The 22,822-nt window shown below is 47.7% G+C and overlaps 1 protein-coding gene across 2 annotated transcripts in view; it reads left to right on the forward strand.

Moving 5' to 3' along the window:
• The window catches only part of LOC115465677 (serine palmitoyltransferase 3-like), a 402,751-nt gene extending 384,476 nt beyond the window's left edge, over positions 1-18,275 (forward strand). For both annotated transcript variants that reach the window (XM_030196335.1, XM_030196334.1), the window contains one exon: positions 17,482-18,275. In XM_030196335.1, coding sequence (XP_030052195.1) covers positions 17,482-17,595 — 114 coding nt within the window. In that variant the 3' untranslated portion in view covers positions 17,596-18,275. The remainder of the gene's footprint in view (positions 1-17,481) is intronic.
• The last annotated feature ends 4,547 nt before the right edge of the window (positions 18,276-22,822 follow it).

A 22,822-nucleotide genomic window follows, 5' to 3' on the forward strand; every position in this document is an offset into this window, starting at 1 on the left:
GGACGAGTGCCTCAGAGCCATCCTTCCGGGGATCCTGGAAGGGCTGATGCGCCAGGCTGTGCCGGCGCCGGGGGTGCTTGCGCCCTCGGCGCCGATGACTGTGGCGCCGGCGAGCTCTAGCCCGGCGCCGGGGCAGTCGACACCGCCGCCGCTTGCGGTGCCGGTCTCGACAGCCACGCAGGTGGAGTCCCCGTCGACGTCGATGGAGGGAGCTCCGTCCCCGCCGGCGCGGGAGTCCACCGCTCGACGACACCGAGACCTCGGTGCCTCGACGTCGAGCCGGGCCCGGTACCGGACGCAGCTACATGAGCTAATGTCCGATACCGAGGATGAGGACTCGTGGGGGGAAGAGGAGGACCCGAGATATTTCTCCTCAGAGGAGTCTACGGGCCTTCCCTCGGACCCCACGCCGTCACCGGAGAGGAAGCTCTCACCTCCTGAGAGTCTCTCCTTTGCCTCCTTTGTGCGGGATATGTCTATAAGCATTCCCTTTCCCGTGGTCTCTGTGGAAGAGCCGAGGGCCGAGATGCTCGAGGTCCTCGACTATCCATCACCACCTAGAGAGTCCTCCACGGTACCGCTGCACAATGTCCTGAAGGAGACGCTGCTCCGGAACTGGGTGCGACCACTAACTAATCCCACCATTCCCAAGAAAGCAGAGTCCCAGTACAGGATCCACTCTGACCCAGAGCTCATGCGGCCCCAGTTGCCCCATGACTCAGCGGTCGTGGATTCTGCTCTCAAGAGGGCACGGAGTTCGAGGGATACCGCCTCGGCGCCCCCGGGGCGGGAGTCTCGCACTCTGGACTCATTTGGGAGGAAGGCCTACCAATCCTCCATGCTCGTGACCCGCATCCAATCTTACCTGCTCTATATGAGCATCCACATGCGGACCAATGTGCAACAGCTGGCGGACCTGGTCGATAAGCTCCCGCCGGAGCAGTCCAGGCCTTATCAGGAGGTGGTCAGGCAGCTGAAGGCGTGCAGAAAGTTCCTGTCCAGGGGGATTTTTGACACCTGTGACGTGGCATCTCGTGCTGCGGCCCAAGGTATAGTGATGCGCAGGCTCTCATGGCTGCGTGCCTCTGACCTGGACAACCGCACCCAGCAGAGACTGGCTGACGTCCCTTGCCGGGGGGATAACATTTTCGGTGAGAAGGTCGAGCAGATGGTGGACCAACTGCATCAGCGGGAAACCGCTCTCGACAAGCTCTCCCACCGGGCGCCTTCAGCACCCGCCCCCACGGGTGGGCGTTTTTTCCCGGGCACGGCAGGCTGCACCCTATTCTTTTGCAAAGCGTAGGTACAACCAGCCGGCCCGAAGGCCTCGCCAGGCACAGGGACAGCCCCAGCGCGCTCGTTCTCGTCAACAGCGTGCGCCTAAGCAGCCCCCTGCGCCTCCACAGCAAAAGCCTGGGACGGGCTTTTGACTGGATCCACGGGAACATAGCCGCCCTACAAGTGTCCGTACCGGACGATCTGCCGGTCGGAGGGAGGTTAAAATTTTTTCACCAAAGGTGGCCTCTCATAACCTCCGACCAGTGGGTTCTCCAAATAGTGCGGTGCGGATACGCCCTGAATTTGGCCTCCCTGCCTCCAAATTGTCCTTCGGGAGCTCAGTCTTTCAGCTCCCTTCACAAGCAGGTACTTGCAGAGGAACTCTCCGCCCTTCTCAGCGCCAATGCGGTCGAGCCCGTACCACCCGGGCAGGAAGGGCAGGGATTCTATTCCAGGTACTTCCTTGTGGAAAAGAAAACAGGGGGGATGCGTCCCATCCTAGACCTGAGAGGCCTGAACAAATTCCTGGTCAAAGAAAAGTTCAGGATGCTTTCCTTGGGCACCCTTCTGCCAATGATTCAGAAAAACGATTGGCTATGTTCCCTGGATTTAAAGGACGCATACACTCACATCCCGATACTGCCAGCTCACAGACAGTATCTCAGATTCCGCCTGGGCGCACGGCACTTTCAGTATTGTGTGCTGCCCTTTGGGCTCGCCTCTGCCCCACGAGTGTTTACAAAGTGCCTCGTGGTGGTGGCGGCGTATCTACGCAAGCTGGGAGTGCACGTGTTCCCATATCTCGACGATTGGCTGGTCAAGAGCACCTCGGAGGCAGGAGCCCTCCGGTCCATGCAGTGCACTATTCAACTTCTGGAGCTGCTGGGGTTTGTGATAAATTACCCAAAGTCCCATCTCCAGCCTACTCAGTCTCTGGAATTCATAGGAGCGCTGCTGAATACCCAGACGGCTCAGGCCTACCTTCCCGAAGCGAGGGCTACCAATCTCTTGGCCCTGGCTTCGCAGACCAGAGCGTCTCAGCAGGTCACAGCTCGGCAGATGTTGAGACTTCTGGGTCATATGGCCTCCACAGTTCATGTGACTCCCATGGCTCGTCTTCACATGAGATCTGCTCAATGGACCCTAGCTTCCCAGTGGTTTCAAGCCACCGGGAATCTAGAAGATGTCATCCGCCTCTCCACCAGTTGCCGCACTTCACTGCTCTGGTGGACCATCCGGACCAATTTGACCCTGGGACGTCCATTCCAAATTCCGCAGCCCACGAAAGTGCTGACGACGGATGCATCTCGCCTGGGGTGGGGAGCCCATGTCGATGGGCTCCACACTCAGGGTCTGTGGTCCCTCCAGGAAAAGGATCTGCAGATCAACCTCCTGGAGCTCCGAGCGATCTGGAACGCACTGAAGGCTTTCAGAGATCGGCTGTCCTGTCAAATTATCCAGATTCGGACAGACAATCAGGTTGCAATGTATTACGTCAACAAGCAGGGGGGCACCGGATCTCGCCCCCTGTGCCAGGAGGCCGTCGGGATGTGGCGTTGGGCGTGTCGGTTCGGCATGCTCCTCCAAGCCACGTACCTGGCAGGCGTAAACAACAGTCTGGCCGACAGACTGAGCAGAGTCATGCAACCGCACGAGTGGTCGCTCCATGCCAGAGTGGTACGCAAGATCTTCCGAGCGTGGGGCACCCCCTCGGTGGACCTTTTCGCCTCTCAGACCAACCACAAGCTGCCTCTGTTCTGTTCCAGACTTCAGGCACACGGCAGGCTAGAGTCGGATGCCTTTCTCCTCCATTGGGGGACCGGCCTCCTGTATGCTTATCCTCCCATACCTTTGGTGGGGAAGACCTTACTGAAGCTCAAGCAAGACCGCGGCACCATGATTCTGATCGCGCCCTTTTGGCCCCGCCAGATCTGGTTCCCTCTTCTTCTGGAGTTGTCCTCCGAAGAGCCGTGGAGATTGGAGTGTTTTCCGACTCTCATTTCGCAGAACGACGGAGCGTTGCTGCACCCCAACCTCCAGTCTCTGGCTCTCACGGCCTGGATGTTGAGGGCGTAGACTTCACTGCGTTGGGTCTGTCTGAGGGTGTCTCCCGGGTCTTGCTTGCCTCTAGGAAGGATTCCACTAAAAAGAGTTACTTTTTCAAGTGGAGGAGGTTTGTCGTGTGGTGTGAGAGCATGGCCCTAGAACCTCGTTCTTGCCCTGCACAGAACCTGCTTGAATACCTTCTGCACTTATCAGAGTCTGGCCTCAAGACCAACTCAGTAAGGAATCACCTTAGTGCGATTAGTGCTTACCATTATCGTGTGGAAGGAAAAGCCATCTCTGGAGAGCCTTTAGTCGTTCGATTCATGAGAGGCTTGCTTTTGTCAAAGCCCCCTATCAAGCCTCCTACTGTGTCATGGGATCTCAACGTCGTCCTCACCCAGCTGATGAAACCTCCTTTTGAGCCACTGAATACCTGCCATCTGAAGTACTTGACCTGGAAGGTCATTTTCTTGGTGGCAGTTACTTCAGCTCGTAGGGTCAGTGAGCTTCAAGCCCTAGTAGCTCATGCTCCATATACCAAATTTCATCACAACAGAGTAGTGCTCCGCACCCACCCAAAGTTCCTGCCGAAGGTGGTGTCGGAGTTCCATCTTAACCAGTCAATTGTCTTGCCAACATTCTTCCCCAGGCCGCATACCCGCCCTGCTGAACGTCAGTTGCACACATTGGACTGCAAGAGAGCATTGGCCTTCTACTTGGAGCGGACACAGCCCCACAGACAGTCCGCCCAATTGTTTGTTTCTTTCGACCCTAACAGGCTAGGGGTCGCTGTCGGGAAACGCACCATCTCCAATTGGCTAGCAGATTGCATTTCCTTCACTTACGCCCAGGCTGGGCTGACTCTTGAGGGTCATGTCACGGCTCATAGTGTTAGAGCCATGGCAGCGTCAGTGGCCCACTTGAAGTCAGCCACTATTGAAGAGATTTGCAAGGCTGCGACGTGGTCATCTGTCCACACATTCACATCACATTACTGCCTCCAGCAGGATACCCGACGCGACAGTCGGTTCGGGCAGTCGGTGCTGCAGAATCTGTTTGGGGTGTAAATCCAACTCCACCCTCCAGGACCCGAATTTATTCTGGTCAGGCTGCACTCTCAGTTAGTTGTTCTTCGTAGGTCAATTTCTGTTGTTTCCTCGCCGTTGCGAGGTTCAATTGACCTGGGTTCTTGTTTTGAGTGAGCCTGAGAGCTAGGGATACCCCAGTCGTGAGAACAAGCAGCCTGCTTGTCCTCGGAGAAAGGGTATGATACATAACTGTAGCAGTTGTTCTCCGAGGACAGCAGGCTGATTGTTCTCACCTTCCCTCCCTCCTCCCCTTTGGAGTTGTGTATTTCATATTTTTTGCTAGTCATTCAACTGGCGGGAGCGGTCGCGCACGGGCGGGAAGACGGCCGCGCATGCGCGGTGGGCGTGCCCTGCGTGTCGACCGTCCCGCGAAGCTTATTTCCGGTTGGTGGGGGCTGCCGCGGACGTCACCCAGTCGTGAGAACAATCAGCCTGCTGTCCTCGGAGAACAACTGCTACAGGTATGTATCATACCCTTTAACCCTACTCTCTGTTTTCTATCGTTTAACCAGTTTTTAATCCTCAATAGAGCACTATCTCCTATCCCATAACTCTCCAGTTTCCTCTGGAGTCTTTCATGAGATACATTGTCAAATGCCTTTTGAAAATCCAGATACACAACATCAACTGGTTCGGCTTTATCCACATGTTTGTTCACTCCTTCAAAGGAATGTAGTAGATTGGTGAGGCAAGATTTCCCTTCACTAAATCCATGTTGGCTTTGTCTCATTAATCCATGCTTTTGAATATGCTCTGTAATTTTGTTCTTTATAATAGTCTCTACCATTTTGCCCGGCACGGAAGTCAGACTAACCGGTCTGTAATTTCCCGGATCTCCTCTGGAACCTTTCTTAAAAATCGGCGTTACATTTGCCCACCTTCCAATCTTCCGGTACCACGCTTGAATTTAAGGATAAATTACATATTACTAACAATAGCTCCACAAATTCATTTTTCAGTTCTATCAGTACTCTGGGATGAATACCATCTGGTACAGGAGATTTGCTACTCTTCAGTTTGTAGAACTGCCCATTACATCCTCCAGGTTTACAAAGAATTCATTAAGTTTCTCCAAGTCATCAGCTTCGAATACCATTTCTGGCACCAGTATCCCACCCAAATCTTCCTCTGTGAAGACGGAAGCAAAGAATTCATTTAATATCTCCGCTACGGCTTTGTCTTCCCTGATCGCCCCTTTTACTCCTCGGTCATCTAGCGGTCCAACTGATTCTTTTGCCGACTTCCTGCTTTTAATATACCTAAAAAAAAAATTTCCTATGTGTTTTGGCCTCGAACACAATCTTTTTTTTTTAAGTCCCTCTTAGCCTTCCTTATCAGCGCTTTGCATTTGACTTGTCATTCCTTATGCTGTTTCTTATTATTTTCAGTCGGTTCCTTCTTCCATTTTCTGAAGGATTTTCTTTTAGCTCTAATAGCTTCCTTCACCTCACTTTTTAACCATGCCAGCTGTCGTTTGATCTTCCGTCCTCCTTTTTTAATACACGGAATATATTTGGCCTGGGCTTCCAGGATGGTATTTTTGAACAGCATCCACGCCTGATGTAAATTTTTGACCCTCGCAGCCGCTCCTTTAAGTTTTTTTTTTTCACCATTCTTCTCATTTTATCATAGTATCCTTTTTTAAAGTTGATTTCCTATGTATACTTACTTCAACGCTAATATCAAATCCGATCATATTATGATCACTGTTATCAAGCGACCACAGCACCATTACCTCCTGTACCAGATCATGCGCTCCACTAAGGACTAGGTCTAGAATTTTTCCTTCTGTCGTCGGCTCCTGTACCAGCTACTCCATAAAGCTGTCCTTGATTTCATCAAGGAATTTTACCTCCCTAGCGTGCCCCGATGTTACATTTACCCAGTCAATATCGGGGTAATTGAAATCGCCCATTATTATTGTGTTACCCAGTTTGTTTGCGTCCCTAATTTCCTTTAACATTTCTGCATCCGTCTGTTTATCCTGGCCAGGTGGACGGTAGTACACTCCTATCACTATCCTTTTCACCTTTACACATGGAATTTCCATCCACAGTGATTCTAGGAAGTGTTTTGTTTCCTGCAGAATTTTCAGTCTATTTGATTCAAGGCTCTCGTTAATATACAATGCTACTCCTCCATCAATTCAATCCACCCTATCACTACGATATAATTTGTACCCCAGTATGACAGTGTCCCACTGGTTATTCTCCTTCCACCATGTCTCAGAGATGCCTATTATATCTAATTTTTTATTTAGTGCAATATATTCTTCCATCTTATTTCTTAGGCTCCTGGCATTTGCATATAGACATTTCAAACTATGTTTGTTGTTCCTATTTACATCATGCTCAGAACTTGACAGTATTAATTTGCAATTTTTTGTCTGTTTTTTATTTTTATTTAAGGACACCTGATCTACGGTCTCTTTTTCAACCTCACTATCAGGATACCCTATCTTCCCTGTTTTGGTGATATCTTTGAAAGATACCTTATCCCGAACCATGTGCTTTTGAGCGACTGTCGGCCTTCCCCCCGTTTCTAGTTTAAAAGCTGCTCTATCTCCTTTTTAAATGCCAATGCCAGCAGCCTGGTCCCACCCTTGTTAAGGTGGAGCCCATCCTTTCGGAATAGGCTCCCCCTTCCCCAGAATGTTGCCCAGTTCCTAACAAATCTAAAACCCTCCTCCCTGTACCATCGTCTCATCCACGCATTGAGACTCCAGGGCTGTCTCTTGGGCCCTGCGCATGGAACGGGTAGCATTTCAGAACATGCTACCCTAGAGGATCTGGATTTGAGCTTTCTACCTAAGAGCCTAAATTTGGCTTCCAGAACCTCCCTCCCACATTTCTTTTTCTTTTTTTTTTTTTAAATATTTATTTATAGTTTTAACATTTTGAAACACAGTACACAACTATATATTAGTTCTGTAGATACATGGCTTCAGAAAACAGCATAAAGATTTCAAACATCATCTAAAAACATCAGCTGAACTGTTATACACCTCTGCTTAGATTAACCATGTCCCCCTCCTTTTAAACCCTCCCACCCCCCGTCATATTGGGTGTGCAACAGGTCTTATATTGCAGTAGTTGCTTTCCATTTAATATATGGATCCCATATTTTATGGTAATGTATGATTCGACCGTTTCTCATGGCTGTAAGTTTTGACATCAGTTGTATTCTATCCAATCTTTCCCGGACTGTATGTACCCCCGGAATCGTGGGCTTCCTCCAAGCTGAGGCAATGACCAATTTGCCTGCCACAAAAAGCTGAGTGGCAAAGCTGTGCGTAATTTTTTTAATCCCTGGAGGTTTAAAGTGAAGCAGACAGCTCTCCACCCCCATGGGATATATCTGATTCGTCACTTCACACAGGAAACCCACCACCTCGATCCAAAACTTTTGAGCATGTCTACAGGCCCACCACACGTGAAACATATCCCCTTTTATCTCACATTGCCTCCAACAGTTACCAGAGCCCCTTTTATACATTGTGGCTAGCCGATGAGGGGTGTAGTACCACCAATATAGCATCTTATGCCCGTTTTCTATCAGGGCACTAGAGATTGATACCCTTAGTAGTGATCGAAAGGCCTGCGCCCACTGAGAGGGGTCATAGGTGGAACCCATTGCTGTCTCCCATTTTGTAGTGTAATGTTCTATCGGATTATCCCTAGATAGAAGCGCCCCATAAATTCTAGTTATCCCCCCTTTACTACCCCCCTTTGTCAGACTTTGTTCCAGTAGTGTCTCCGTTAGACTAAGCTCTTCTGCCACTCTCTTCTTTATAAAGTCACGAACTTGGTAAAATTGGAAAGCTTGCAGGGGGGAGAGTCCATGCTCTTGGCATAGTTCTGTGTATGAGGCCACTACCCCTTGTTCCCACATTTGTCCCAATTCACACAAGCCTCGCTCTTCCCTTTCTAAGTATGCCCCGTCTAATTGACCCGGCCCAAATTGTGGAGCGAACCTGAGGAACATGTGTGTAAAGTATGTCCTTTCTGGGAAGTGCTGTTTCCGTATCTTTCTCCAGGTCATAAGAGGCCACCGCAGCACGGGGGGGCTTCTCTTAATTACTTCATCTAATTGATGTGCCGGCAGCCACGGCACCGCTCTCAAGGGTATGGGATCTGCCCATCTCTGTTCCATTTTAATGCCTATCTTTACCGGGTTCTGCTGCCATGCGGCTAATATTTTTAAATGCGCCGCCTGATAATATGTCTTAAAAGAGGGGACCCCCATCCCGCCCCGTTTACGCGATTGATATAACACCTCTCTCCGCACTCTCGGGGGTTTCTTCTTCCAGATGAACGCAAATGCCTTCCTCTGCAAATTTCGCAGAAAGCCCTCTGGGAGAGCAATTGGCAGCGCCATGAAAAGATATAGAAGTTTGGGGAGAACTATCATTTTTATTGCACTGATTCTTCCCATCCATGACAGAGTCAGGCCCTCCCATTGTTCCATCTCCAAAAAAAGATCTCGCACCTTATCCGGGAAGTTGTATTTGAAAATTTCTTCTATTCTACGTGGAATATTGATCCCTAGGTAGCGAATGTATTTGGTCGCCCACCTATACTGAAATTGCTGTTGGAGCTGTGTCAGCTGTACTCAAGGGATCCCCACCTCCAATGCTTCAGATTTGTCAAAATTGATTTTAAACCCGGACACCTCCCCATATCTTTGTATAACCTCATTTATTTTTGGGAAGGAGACCAAGGGCTCCACTAGTGTGAGTAATATATCATCAGCAAACATGAGAACTTTGGTCTCTATTCCTCCCCATCTTGGGCCCCTGATCTCTCTCTGGGCTCTAATTTGAATAGCCAACGGTTCCATTACTAGGGCGAATAATAGCGGGGATAGCGCGCAGCCCTGCCTGGTGCCCCTGTACAGCTGGAATGTTTGAGAAAGATGGCCATTAACCCACACAGCCGCCTTTGGGGATTTGTATATTGTATGTAGCCAGGACCCAAACCGCCCTCCAATGCCTACCTGCCTTAATACTTCAAATAAAAAGGGCCAGCTCACCCTGTCAAACGCTTTTTTGGCGTCCAGGGATAAGATACATAAGGTGGTGTTATGAAGTTGTGCATTCTGAACCATAAAAATGGCTCTCCTGACATTGTCAAAAGTCTGTCGACCTTCTACAAACCCAGCCTGATCTTCATGGACCAATTTCAGGAGATACTTTTGTAATCTAGTTGCCAGTATTTTAGTAAATATTTTGTAGTCCACACCTAGTAGGGAGATGGGCCTGTATGAACCACATTTCTGTGGGTCCTTGCCTGCTTTGGGGATCACAGTTATCGTAGCAAGATCCCAAGTCGGCGGCAACCCCATGGTCGAATCTATGGAGTTGAAGACCCTCACCAGAATGGGGGCCAACAACCCTCCAAAGATTTTATAAAATCGATTTGTATATCCATCGGGGCCTGGCGCCTTGTGGGGAGCCAGCGCTTTAATGGTGCATTTGACCTCCTCTAGCGTGATGGGCTTTGATAGCATTTGCTGAGCATCGTCAGACAGATGTGGCAGCTCAACTCCCGCTAAAAACTCCGCTATATTTTCTAGGTTTGGGGTCGTCTCTGGAGTGTATAGTTGTTGATAAAAGGATCTAAAAATGGACTTTACTGACTCCAAATCTGAATGAAGCTCACCCTGTTCATCAATTAAACTTCCTATTCCATTTCTAGCGGCTCTTTGTTTTAATTTATATGCTAATAACCGACTGGGCTTATTACCAAATTCAAAATGCGTTTGACCCACCCTCTGCAGTTGTACCGACAAGTCTGCTAATTCCAGGTCTAGGATCTGGTTTCTTATCTCCTGTGCCTGTTTCAGCAATGTTGAACTGGGCTGTGCACCCCTCTGCTGCACTTCCCCCTCCACCCGCAGCAATTCCTCCCGCAATTTCTGTTCCTCCGCAGATCTCTTTTTCCAGCAGTGTGAGCGCAACGCTATCAGCTGGCCTCGCAGCACTGCCTTAAGCCCCTCCCAGAGTGTGGCCGGGGATACCTCCCCATTGTCATAAGTGAGATACTCTTTAATATATTGTTCAATTGAGAGTAGATTATCTGGGCTCACTAATAATGTGTCATCTAGGCACCATATGCGCTCTTTCCGTGGCACCCCCACGTTAGAAAGGCGCAGCAGCACTGGGGAGTGATCCGACCATGTACGCGGTAGTATCTGGGATGTGGCCCCCATACTCGATATCGTTACGTCTCCCAGCCACATGTCTATTCGGGAAAAGCTGTGATGAACTGAGGAGAAAAATGTATAGCTGCGTGCTGAGGGGTTATCCCTACGCCACAAATCTACCTCCCACATTTTCCTATGTCATTGGTACCCACATGTACCAAGACAGCCGGCTCCTCCCCAGCACTATCTAAAATCCTATCTAGGTGATGCGTGAGGTCCACCACCTTTGCACCAGGCAGGCAAGTCACCAGGCGATCCTCAGGTCCACCAACCACCCAGCTATCTATATGCCTAATGATCGAATCACCAACTACAACAGCTGTCCTAACCTTTCCCTCCCGGGCAGCACTTGGAGACATGTTCTCGGTGCGAGAGGATAGTAAACCCCCTGGTGGGCAGGTCCTGGCTACAGGAGTACTTCCTACTTCACCAGGGTGATGCTCTCCTTCTAAGAGACCTCCCTCCTCCAAGGTAGCACAGGGGCTACCGGACTAGAGGTGGGACTTCTCTACAACATCCCTGTTGGTCTCCTCTGTGTACCTCTCTGTCTCCCTCAGCTCCACCAAGTCTGCTAGTCTAGCCTCAAGAGAACGGACACATTCTCTGAGAGCTAGGAGCTCTTTGCATCGGGCACACACATATGACAGCTCACCAACTGGGAGATAATCATACATGTGACACTCAATGCAAAAGACTGGATAGCACCAGTCCCAGTTACCATCCCTACCTGTACCGGGGTCCCTGGTGTCTAATGGGAGCAGGATTGATATTCTCCTGCTGTTATGGCCCTGGGTTCAAATATAGCTGCCATAACCCCTCGTGGTAATCTTGTGGTAGCTGCCTGATCCCTTGCAGTAATACCACAGGATTACCACAGTGGCCATATTTGAACCCAGGGTATAAGAGTAGGAGCAGGAGGGCGTCACTTCAGCTCCCATTAGAAAGCAGAGACCCCATTAAGGCTGAGGATGGAGTTAAGAGTGGGGCCTCAAGGGGGGGGGGGGGGTGTTGCCATGGTGGGTCAGGTGGGGGTCTGTTTGCTGAGGGGTTGCAGGTAGGGGCGATTGGTTGCTTTGTGGTTGGGGGATCAGTTCTCATGGAAGGATCAACTGTTAGGGTTGGGCTGAGGAGGGATTCCAATATTTTGTATGGCCATTAGAGGAAATCTGAATCTGCTTTTTCAGGTTATTCATCTGCAGCAGGAGCAGTGATTTTTAATGCAGATCCCATGCATATGTGAGGGCTATTCGCACATTTTTCCCCACATGCATCTTTTCAAAATCACTGCTCTAGCTGCGCATGGAGCAGCGTACACATGAAATCCTGCACCTCCTTTACGAGAGGCTCCAGGTTTGGAAGAGCATCTTGTAAAATACTATGGAAATTCTAAATATCCTTACATCAATTCCCCTTTCTAAAACAGGACTCTGTGTTTTTATAAAATATTACCACAAATAAGATGTCTTTGATGTGTGTATACTGACATGTACACGCAGAACAGTTCTTCATAAAATTACCTCCACAGTGTCATTTTCACAAATGGAGCAAACTGGAAACAACACATCAATAAACGTAAAGTTATTCTGGTTGATTTGTGGAGCACTGCCACCTTATGGCAACATTACTAATAGTCACTGTCATTGTGAGCTATGAAACATTTACTCAGAAAATTATGTAATAAAAGACTGTAAGTTAACAGCTGTGGAAGAGACCATTCAAAAGGTGAAGATTGGTGTGGTAACTTCTTGTAAAGTAATAGAACTGCCAGTGCAGGAAGTAGGTTGCCTGCAGTATCTGCATTGTGTAGGATGTTGAGAATTCACAGCCCATATGGGAGAAGGATCCACCCAGGAGGCATCTTCCTGTCACAGAAGCCAAGCACAGAGTGCTGGTATAAGAGGCTGCAACCATGTCTTTCCCCATCTCCCTCCCACTGCCATCTCCACCACTTCTGTTGTGCATTTCAAGAGAGATGCTACATGCTGCATTTTTCTTTAATTGCTGCTGCTGGTCCAGTCAGGGTGTGCAGGGGTGGGGTGTGAGAGGAGAACAAAATGGAAGAAACGCTGGATGGAGTGTAAAAAGAGGAGACATACTGGATGTAAATGCTGGCTGGAAAGGGACAGAAACAGAAGGAAACACTGGCTGGAGAGGAGGAGATGCTGCATTGAAAGGGAGGGAGGTGAGATGTATGTAAGAGGGAATAAAAGGATAAATGCTGGCTAGAAGGGAGTGACACTGGCTGGAAGAAGAGGGGAAGACACTAGCTGGAAAGTGTGGAGTCAGAAGGAGAGATGCTGGATGGAAAGGGTGGAGTCACAAAGGAGGGAGATGCTGGATGGAAAGGGTGGAGTCAGAGGAGGGAGATTCTGGATGGAATGGTGAGTAGGGAGGGGAAATGCATGGAATGGGGTGGAGAAAGCACATGCAGGATGGAAGAGGGATGAGAGAAGAAAAGATGGATGGAAAGAGGAGGCAGATGTTGGATGGAAGAGGGGAAGATAGAGAGAGGAGATGTTGGATGGGAGAGAGGAGGAGACATTCTGGATGGAAGGGGGTAGAGAGAGAGAGAGAGCAGAGCAGAATCAGGATGGAGGAAGCACAGAAGATGCCTAGAGTGGATGGGGAGGGGAGAGAAGAGATGCTGGATGGAAGAGGAGAGGGATGGAGATGCTGAATGGAGGTGGGGTAGAGAGAAGAGGGGAACATGCTGACTTGAAAGGGAGAGGATAATGAAAAACTGGATAATAAGAGGAAGAAAGAGAATGGGAGAGCCAGGGTAAGGGAAAGAGACGGAAAGCTATAGATGTATTAAAAAGAGGGAAATTAAAGATTGGATAGTAAGATGGGGCCAGATAGGATACATCCCAGGATACTAAAGGAGCTCAGAGAGGTCCTGGCGGGACTTCTTAAAGATTTATTTAATAGATCTTTAGAGGCGGGAGAGGTTCCGTGAGATTGGAGACGAGCAGATGTGGTCCCTCTTCACAAAAGTGGAGACAGGGAAGAAGTGGGAAACTACAGACTGGTAAGTCTCACGTCGGTGGTAGGAAAAATAATGGAGTCGCTGCTGAAAGAAAGGATAGTTAACTTTCTAGAAACCGACGGGTTACAGGACCCGAAGCAACATGGCTTTATCAAAGGAAAATCCTGCCAAACGAATCTTATTGACTTTTTTGACTGGGTGACCAAAGAACTGGATGAGGGACGTGCGCTAGATATAATCTACTTGAACTTCAGCAAAGCCTTTGATACGGTCCCCCACAGAAGACTCATGAATAAGCTGAAAGGGTTGAACTTAGGGCCGAAAGTGGTGAACTGGATAAGAAACTGGTGGACCGACAGGTGGCAGAGGGTGGTGGTAAATGGAATCCGCTCGGAGGAAAGGAAGGTGAGCAGTGGAGTTCCTCAGGGGTCGGTGCTGGGGCCTATTCTCTTTAATATATTTGTGGGAGATATTGCTGAAGGGTTGGAAGAAAGGTGTGTCTTTTTGCGGATGACACAAAAATAGCCAATAGAGTGGATACCCTGGAGGGAGTAGAAACGATGAGAAGGGATCTCCGAACGTTAGAAGAATGGTCGAGGGTCTGGCAGTTAAAATTTAATAATCACTATTTAACTTTCGGGCTCCAATCCCTGTAGCTGGTGTTTAACTGTCAATTATAGATATATTTTTATCACCAGATTTTACTATAAAACAATTGTGAATGACTTGTTAATTTTTATTTAATTTTTATATGCAGTGCTCAGTATTGCTATTGTGCTTCTATACCATAAAAAGGCATGCCAGCACAACTGCCCTTCAACATCATAGCACTATGCGTGCCTTCCTACCTTCTTGTTAAATGAGTCTCTCTCTTAGAAAGGTTAATATTAGACTCTAATTAATAGTTATAGTCACTTAACTTCAGGCGTTTCTTGTTCAGTGCCAAGGGCTAGTTGTACTGCTGCCAATCATATTTCACCCCAGTGTAGTGCTTGTGTGTTCTCAACACCCATATTAAAACCAGTATCCCTTTGTTGTTCCCTACAACACAACAAAGGGATACTGGTTTTAATATGAGAGTCTTGCTGACCTGAACATGTATACCTTGGAGGAAAGGAGAAACAGGGGTTATATGATACAATCGTTCAAATATTTGAAAGGTATTAATCCGCAAACGAACCTTTTCCAGAGACGGGAAGGCGGTAGAACTAGAGGACATGAATTGAGGTTGAAGGGGGGCAGACTCAGGACTAATGTCAGGAAGTATTTTTTCACGGAGAGGGTGGTGGATATGTGGAATGCCCTCCCGTGGGAGGTGGTGGAGATGAAAACAGTAATGGAATTCAAATATGCGTGGGATAAACACAAAGGAATCTTGTTTAGAAGGAATGGTTCCGTGGAATCTTAGCGGAGATTGGGTGGTGACACCGGTAATTGGAAACAAAATGGGGAGCTGGGCAGACTTCTACGGCCTACGCCCTGATCGTGACTAAATAGATAGGGATGGGCTGGAGTGTAAATTTTAAGGGGCTTCGATGTTAGCTTCAGAACTTAGTACAAGAACAGTACTGGTCAGACTTCTACAGTCTGTGCCCTGAGAAAGGCAAGGATAAATCAAACTCGAGTACACATATAAAGTATCACATACCATGTAAAATGAGTTTATCTTGTTGGGCAGACTGGATGGACCATACAGGTCTTTATCTGCTGTCATTTACTATGTTACTATATGTTAAATAAAATGTGTACAAAGAGGCAGAAAAATAAATGGAAAAAAAGCTTAAAGGAAAAGATCAGTGTTGGAGATGGATCTAAAGGAGAAGATGGGCAGGGGCGTAGCCACGGGCGGGCCTGGATGGGCCCAGGCCCAGCCACTTTCCCTCCAGGCCCGCCCAGCCAACATCCCGGGTGTCAGCAGGTGGGGCGGTGCTCCGCTGGCGCCACAGTCCCCACCTGCCTACCAGCTCTCCCGATGGACACGACCCTCCTCTTCCTCTGCCACCCGGCACCTGACCTGACCCAGCCTTTAAAAAAAAAAATGTCCGTGAAGCGCCTGGCGGCTGCTCTGCTCAGCACCACTGCTATAAAGCAAGCAAATCGCCTCCCTCATCATCGCGTTTGCATCAGCCCTTCCTTCACTGTGTCCCGCCCTCGCGGAAATAGGAAGTTACATCAGAGGGCGGGACACAATGAAGGAAGGGCCGACGTGAACGCGATGATGAGGGAGGCGATTTGCTTGCTTTACAGCAGCAGTGCTGAGCAGAGCAGCCGCCAGGCGCTTCACGGACTTTTTTTTTAAGGCTGGGTCAGGTCAGGTGCCGGGTGGCAGGGGAAGAAGAGGGTCGTCTGTCCGTCGGAGGGTCTGGTAGGCAGGTGGGGGCTGGGTCGGGGAGGGGGGCTCAGATGGGAGAAGGGGTCTGGGTGGGGTGTGCTCAGATGGGAGAAGGGAGCAGGAGGGAGAATGGGTCTGGGGCTGAAAAGGGGGGGCCCTAATGCATGTGGATGAAGGGAACTGGGGGCTGAAAAGGGGCAGAGGCTGAAACTGTGGGGACTGGGGGCTGAAAAGGGGACAGGGAGAAGTGGCTTGGGACTGAAGCTCTGGACTGGTGGGAGAAAAGGGGCTGGGGCTGAAACTGGGGACTGGTGGGATATTGGGGCTGTGGCTGGAACTAGGGGCGGGTGGGATATGGGGCTGGAACTGAGGGCTGAAAAGAAGGGGCAGCGAGAGGGAGGGCAGACCCTGGATGGATGGGAGAGGGAGGGCAAATGGTGGATTGAAGGGGCAGAGACAAAGGGCAGACAGTGGATGGAAGGGACGGCAGAGAGGGCAGACAATGGATGGCAGAGAGAGAGAGCGAAGACAGATGCTGGATGGAAGGAAGACGGTGAAAAGAAGATGAGGAAAGCAGAAACCAGAGACGACAAACTGTAAATAAAATATATATTTTTATTTTTTTTGCTTTAGGATAAAGTAGTATTGTAGATGTCAGACATTTACCTGTTTTATGAATACAGCTTAATCAGGCATTGCATTTCTTACAAGCAAAGTTTGAAGGAAATGTGCCATTGACATGTTTGCCTTATAGCAGTCATATTTGGTCAAGTTTAAGATATGGGATAAAATCACTATATTTAGAAATGTTGGTGTTCCATGAACCAGGTATGTGGTTTATGTTAATGCAGGAGAGCTGTTGCACAGACTGTTTACTTAGAAATCCATCATCAAGTGCACTCTAAGGCATTGTTAAGGAGTATCCCAAGAAACACTACTCACACCTAGTGCCCACCCCTATTAGCTCTGAGCCCACCCAAAATGTCAGGTCTGGCTACGCCACTGAGATGGAGACTGAAAAATGATAGAAGGACAGGATTCCCTGTTATGAGAGTTAAGAGAAGACAGGAAAGCAAAAATCAAGGACTGGGACTAACACAATTAGAGAAATTAAATTAAAAGAATTTGGGGGGTCTTTTACTAAAGATTAGCTCGTTATCTGCAGCAGGGCCCATAGGAATAAAATGGAAACTGCTGCAGATAACTCAAGTTAACCTTTAGTAAAAGACCCCCTTTATTTTTAGTTTAGGACAAAGTAGTGTGATAGCTGTGTTAATCTAACACATGCTTACTGCAGCAAAAAGGGCTTACTGCAGAAATACTATTAAGGATATCATGTGTACATCACTATCTAGTCAATGCACAGATAGGTTAAATAAACAGAAACAGGTTCTAACTTCTAATACCAGTAAGACTCTCCAGGAAAATGCACAGTCATGGGTTTGCTTAAGTTGTCTCAATGATTAACCGAATAGTTTATTTGCTTCAAGCATCAAACTAATACTTAGCCTTTTAATCTGATCTGACATAGTGCAATGGTGTTTCAGGTCCTGAATGCCGTTGATGAACTGGGAGAGTCTATCCAGCTGAAACATTCCAGGCATAGGAAGTCCTCTCGTCCTGAGCTCTACGACGAAACCAGCTATGAGCTAGAAGACTAAGAGCTTTGACTCATGCAGCAGCAAGAAGGAATTTGGAAGGAAAACTAAAAATAACAGGAATTTGGAAGGAAAACTAAAAAAATAACAGGAATGCATTTGTTCTGTGGGGACCAAATCGGTCAAAATGAAATGTCATGGTGTTTTACAATAGACTGAGCAATTTTGGATAATCTTCATTTCTGTGGGGTATGGGAAAAATTTGAATGCCAAGGATAAGATTAAAATGTGCCGTAAGTGACCCAGGACATAGAAATGAGAAAACTATGGTTGGGCCTTACAGTCACGGAGCCTCATTTTGGATGGAGGCCCTATATGGGAAATGGAACATCCAGGTTGCGATGTTCTCATTCTCTGAGTATTTTACAAAAGGGGCTGCTGAATGTGTGGAGCCTTCTGTAAATTACGTACATAGATTTTAGCCAGCACATACAATGGGAACAACTGTTTCATAAAGCTACACCTAGAAAAGAAGAGCAGCATCAATTGGCAGTTTTCACATATAACTACCAGCAAATATATGTAGAAGTGGCAATTTCACAACTTCCATGTAGATGTATCAGTAATTATAGTATACTGACATCATTTCAAAAAATTATCCCCCTGGAATCTATAAAGGTCACCAAAAATTGCATATGCAAATTTAGGTGCGTTCTCGATTTGCATATGCAATTTAATAGAATAATGAGCCAGTTAATGCCAATAGTTAAATTTTTAAAAAGCAAAATATTGGCACTAATTAGATTTAATTGGGACCAGCACATGTAAAGTTAGGTACGAGATCCATACCCAAAATTTACACACGCTCCACCAAAGGGGACGCAGAAATATGAGGGTCATGGGCATTTTGGGGTGGAATGGGTGCACGTGTAATTACAGAATAATGGTGCGCCACACATAAATTTAGGCGCCAGCGTTTGCAAATGGCCACGCATAAATTTACGTGTGACTCGGCTTAAGTGAGTGCTGTATAAACTGCACTGGAGTTTAGGTGTGGCCTAAAAAATGTCATTACGCAGGTATTTTTTGGCACCAATTTAGGCACCACATATAGAATCTAACCCTATATTTATAACTGGAACCAGTTAAGCTTCAAAGCTGCAAGAGATTCGTTTTTTCATATCAATGGCAAAATTTTAAACCAGAAAATCCTATATAATCTCACCTCCAACATTCTATCTTGCTGCCTGTGTCCGTGGCTTTCTTCGGAGTTGGTCTGCTAAGCTCCGAAGCCCAGGCTGACGTCACACGCAGCACTGACCAACCGCACGACAGCAGCATGAAGCCCCGCCCTAGCTGCCACGCCCCTCCCCCCAAGGTCACCGCCGATCACCCCTCCCCCCAAGGTCACCATCACTCCCCCCTCCACCCCCCTGAGGTCGCCAACACTCCCCCCTCCACCCCCCCCCCGGGTCGTCACCATTTCCCCCCCCTCCCGAGGTCGCCGCAGCCACTGCTCCCCCCCTCCACATGCCCAAGGTCGCCTCTCTCCTCTACCCCCTCCAGCAGAAGTCTCGGCGGCCATTTTGAACAGCGATCCGGCAACGGGGGAGGGTCAGCGCCGGCAGCAGGCAGGCAAGACTGGGGATCTTTCCTGCCTGCCCCGAAGAATTCACTGGACAACCTGAGTGGCAGGAGGGGAGGCAGGGGAGAGAGGAGAGTCGCCGGACATGGGTGGCTGGAGGGGGGGCAGGGGAGAGAGGAGGGTTGCTGGACATGGGTGGCTGGAGGGGGGGCAGGGGGCGGAGGGTCGCTGGACATGGGTGGCTGGAGGAGGGGCAGGGGGCGGAGGGTCGCTGGACATGGGTGGCTGGAGGAGGGGCAGGGGAATACCTCAAGAAGTTGTTAGCTGGATGGGAACATCTGGGAGAAGTAGGAAAGTGGTGGGGAAAACTGAAAGGAGCTATTTAAAGGGCAACAAAATTTTTTGTAAGGAAAGAAGTAAATGAAAAAAACCCTGTACATGCACTACTCACTCTCCACCAACTTTTTAAACATACAGACCTCGTCTGGCAATGCTTCCTTAATCCAGGGAATAGGGTAGGTGCCGTTTTAGCCACTCTGAAGGGGGCAATTCTCAACCAGGATATGCCCAGGTAACTTTTTCTTTTCCATCTAAATACTATCAGGTTTCCACAGCATGCATACTTAAAGCCAGGTTAAAAAGTGGTGTCCTGGTGATGGGTTTTAGCTGGCAAGCAATACAACACACATGGGTAAAGCATGCCAGTGCTTATAATAAACTTTGCAATGCTTATTTTGAAAGAAATATCATGGACATGTTCTCTTTGAAAATTAGCTGCAGGTATACATACTAAATGCTCCCATGTACTTTGCAGCTAGGTAAGTTATTTGTAATTTTCAAAGCTATGCTGATTGTTTCAGGGTATATGGGTACTTTTCCCTGAAATCCTTGTACCGGTTCTATAAAAACTGACTGGGGAAAAAGTATCTCTGGAGATCTGCACCTGCTCTACCTGCAGATGCATTTCTCTGAAAAATTACATGCACAGTTCTGAAAATGTAAAACTGTGTGCACTGTTGCCTCCCTTGACCTAACCCAACTTCTGATCCCCATTACTTTATCTGTGGGTAAAAGTTCATGTGCCATTGATCTCCATGCCTGCTTTTACTCAGGTACAGGGTGGGAACCTTACAGACAGTTATTTTGCCAAGTAAATGGCTTTTAAATGTTGTCCTCTAAGAGGGCAATTTCTAACAGCTCACTTAACTTTTGTGGCGTTTGCACGTTACACCACTTTTCAAAAGGAAAGTACGCATACACTTTCCTTTTGAAAATTACCCACTGGAAATTAAATACACTCGTTTACACCTACTGTTTATTTTCTGTGCACAAACCGAAACCCCTCCTGGGGAATACCTTTTTCTCATTTCAGGTGAACTTACACATATACAGGCTGTATGAGTGTACTTCTACATGCATATAGTCTAGGCAATTTTAAAAGAAGCCCCAATCTGCATATTAACCTATTTTATGTGTGTAGATGATTTTTAAAGTTACCCTCTATATGTTTACAGACTTGAGATTTACTAGTGAACTAAATATGCTAATACCAGCTTTCATAAAGCATATTAGATTGTGTTACTACTACAGTGTGCTGGTCTGAGTGCAATGTTTTTGTTTCCTTTCTGTACCAAACAGTTTCTTTAAATGATTGCATTGTATTGGCTGTATGTGACAAATTCATTTAATGTCAGTGTAAATGATCCTATTTTTAACTTTTCCTCCAACAGTAATGTATGTTAACTGGCACATTGCATGCATTTACTCTTAACCACAGGAGGAGAGAAGGTAGAATGCCCCCCAAATGCACAGAACCACCATTAACATGGCACCATATGTCCATCCCAACAATGCATTTGAGCTCCTCAAGCTGGGATGAGGAAATAGTTCCCGCCGTGACCTGCTGTCAAGGGAGGCACTTGCAATGGGGTTTGAATCCCCTGCGTGCATAGACATAGCTTTCTGTGCCGCAGTGGCTGGAGAATGCATGGAGTCCAGCCCGATGCAGAGAGGCTACTAGATGTAGCTGAACTGCAGGGTTATTAAGAGTTTTGTTTTATTCCAGTCTTCTCTCGTGTTTAATCCTGGTCATGACCAATTTTTAAAGGGCTGCAGGAACTTCTCACCTGATGTTTGCTCCATCTCAGCAAGTCTACCCCCCCCCCCCCCCCCCCCCCCCCACACACACACACCACCCAACCATTGCTTCTGTCTCCTAGAGTGGCTGACACTTTCTTGGTAAAGGATAAAGCATTCTTGTTGACTGCACCTGCAACAGCTTTCTGCTTCCTCGTTGGCTGGAGGCAGCCATCTTGTGATTGGTATAGTCGTGGATTAGGAGCATTAAGCAATTTTGCCAACCAGTGGACATCTTGTGGTTTGTAGGCTTTAATAACCTGGGATCCTGTTGAAGTGCCTTTCCTAACCCAAAAACTGTTATTGTGGCTGTTAGAGACTGACCAATTTTTGGTTTTAGCTTCATAGTCAAAACCGGTCTGAAATATACGGATTCAGCCATATTTTGGGCCAAAAATGCACTGACACTGCCCCCCTCCCCCACAAAAAAAATGCTTGACCACTCTCTGCTTCCCCTCCCCAGGCCTACCTTAGAAGCCCTGGTGCTCTAGTGTTATCAGAGCAGATACGCTCCCTAGTCGCTCCTGCCCATGCCGTTTTGCAGTCAGAATGACTGCCACGACTTCCCTTAGCAACCTAGCGAGACTGCCGCAATAAGTCATGGCATCCATTTTGAGATTGCCCTCTCCAGCCTTCTGGGACTGCTCCAGGCTCTAAAGAAGCATCGAAAAGGTCAGACAGCAGATCCACCAGAACTTCCTTAAGTTTTTTCTGTCCCTCAAATGTATGCCATCAGGACCCATCACTTTGTCCATCTTTAGTTTAGCTAGCTTCTCACAAGCACAGTCCTCTGAAAATTGTTCAAGGTCTACCACACTTCCATTCCAATTTGTGTTTGTCTTCTGTGATCCTACTCCTGGAATTTCATTTGTGAGCATAGAACGGAAGTATGTGTTAAGAAATTCCATCTTATCAGATTCTACATATTTCTCCTCTTCACAATGCCACTTTTTTACTTCCTCCTATCACTAACATATCTAAAAAAAAAAAAAAAAAAAAGTGTTTTCCCCCTGTTTTACTGTTTTGGCTAGCTTTTCTTCCATTTGCATATTTGCTTTCCTGACAACTTTAATAGTTTTTTTTTTTTTTTTTTTTTTTTTTTTTAGTTTTCCCAGACATTGTTATAAGTACATAAGTAATGCCATACTGGGAAAAGACCAAGGGTCCATCGAGCCCAGCATCCTGTCCACGACAGCGGCCAATCCAGGCCAAGGGCACCTGGCAAGCTTCCCAAACGTACAAACATTCTATACATGTTATTCCTGGAATTTTGGATTTTTCCAAGTCCGTTTAGTAGCGGTTTATGGACTTGTCCTTTAGGAAACCGTCCAACCCCTTTTTAAACTCTGCTAAGCTAACCGCCTTCACCACTTTCTCCGGCAACGAATTCCAGAGTTTAATTACACGTTGGGTGAAGAAAAATTTTCTCCGATTTGTTTTAAATTTACTACACTGTAGTTTCATCGCATGCCCCCTAGTCCTAGTATTTTTGGAAAGCGTGAACAGAAGCTTCACATCCACCTGTTCCACTCCACTCATTATTTTATATACCTCTATCATGTCTCCCCT

Source organism: Microcaecilia unicolor, chromosome 3, assembly GCF_901765095.1.
Source record: "Microcaecilia unicolor chromosome 3, aMicUni1.1, whole genome shotgun sequence".
NCBI lineage: Eukaryota > Metazoa > Chordata > Amphibia > Gymnophiona > Siphonopidae > Microcaecilia > Microcaecilia unicolor.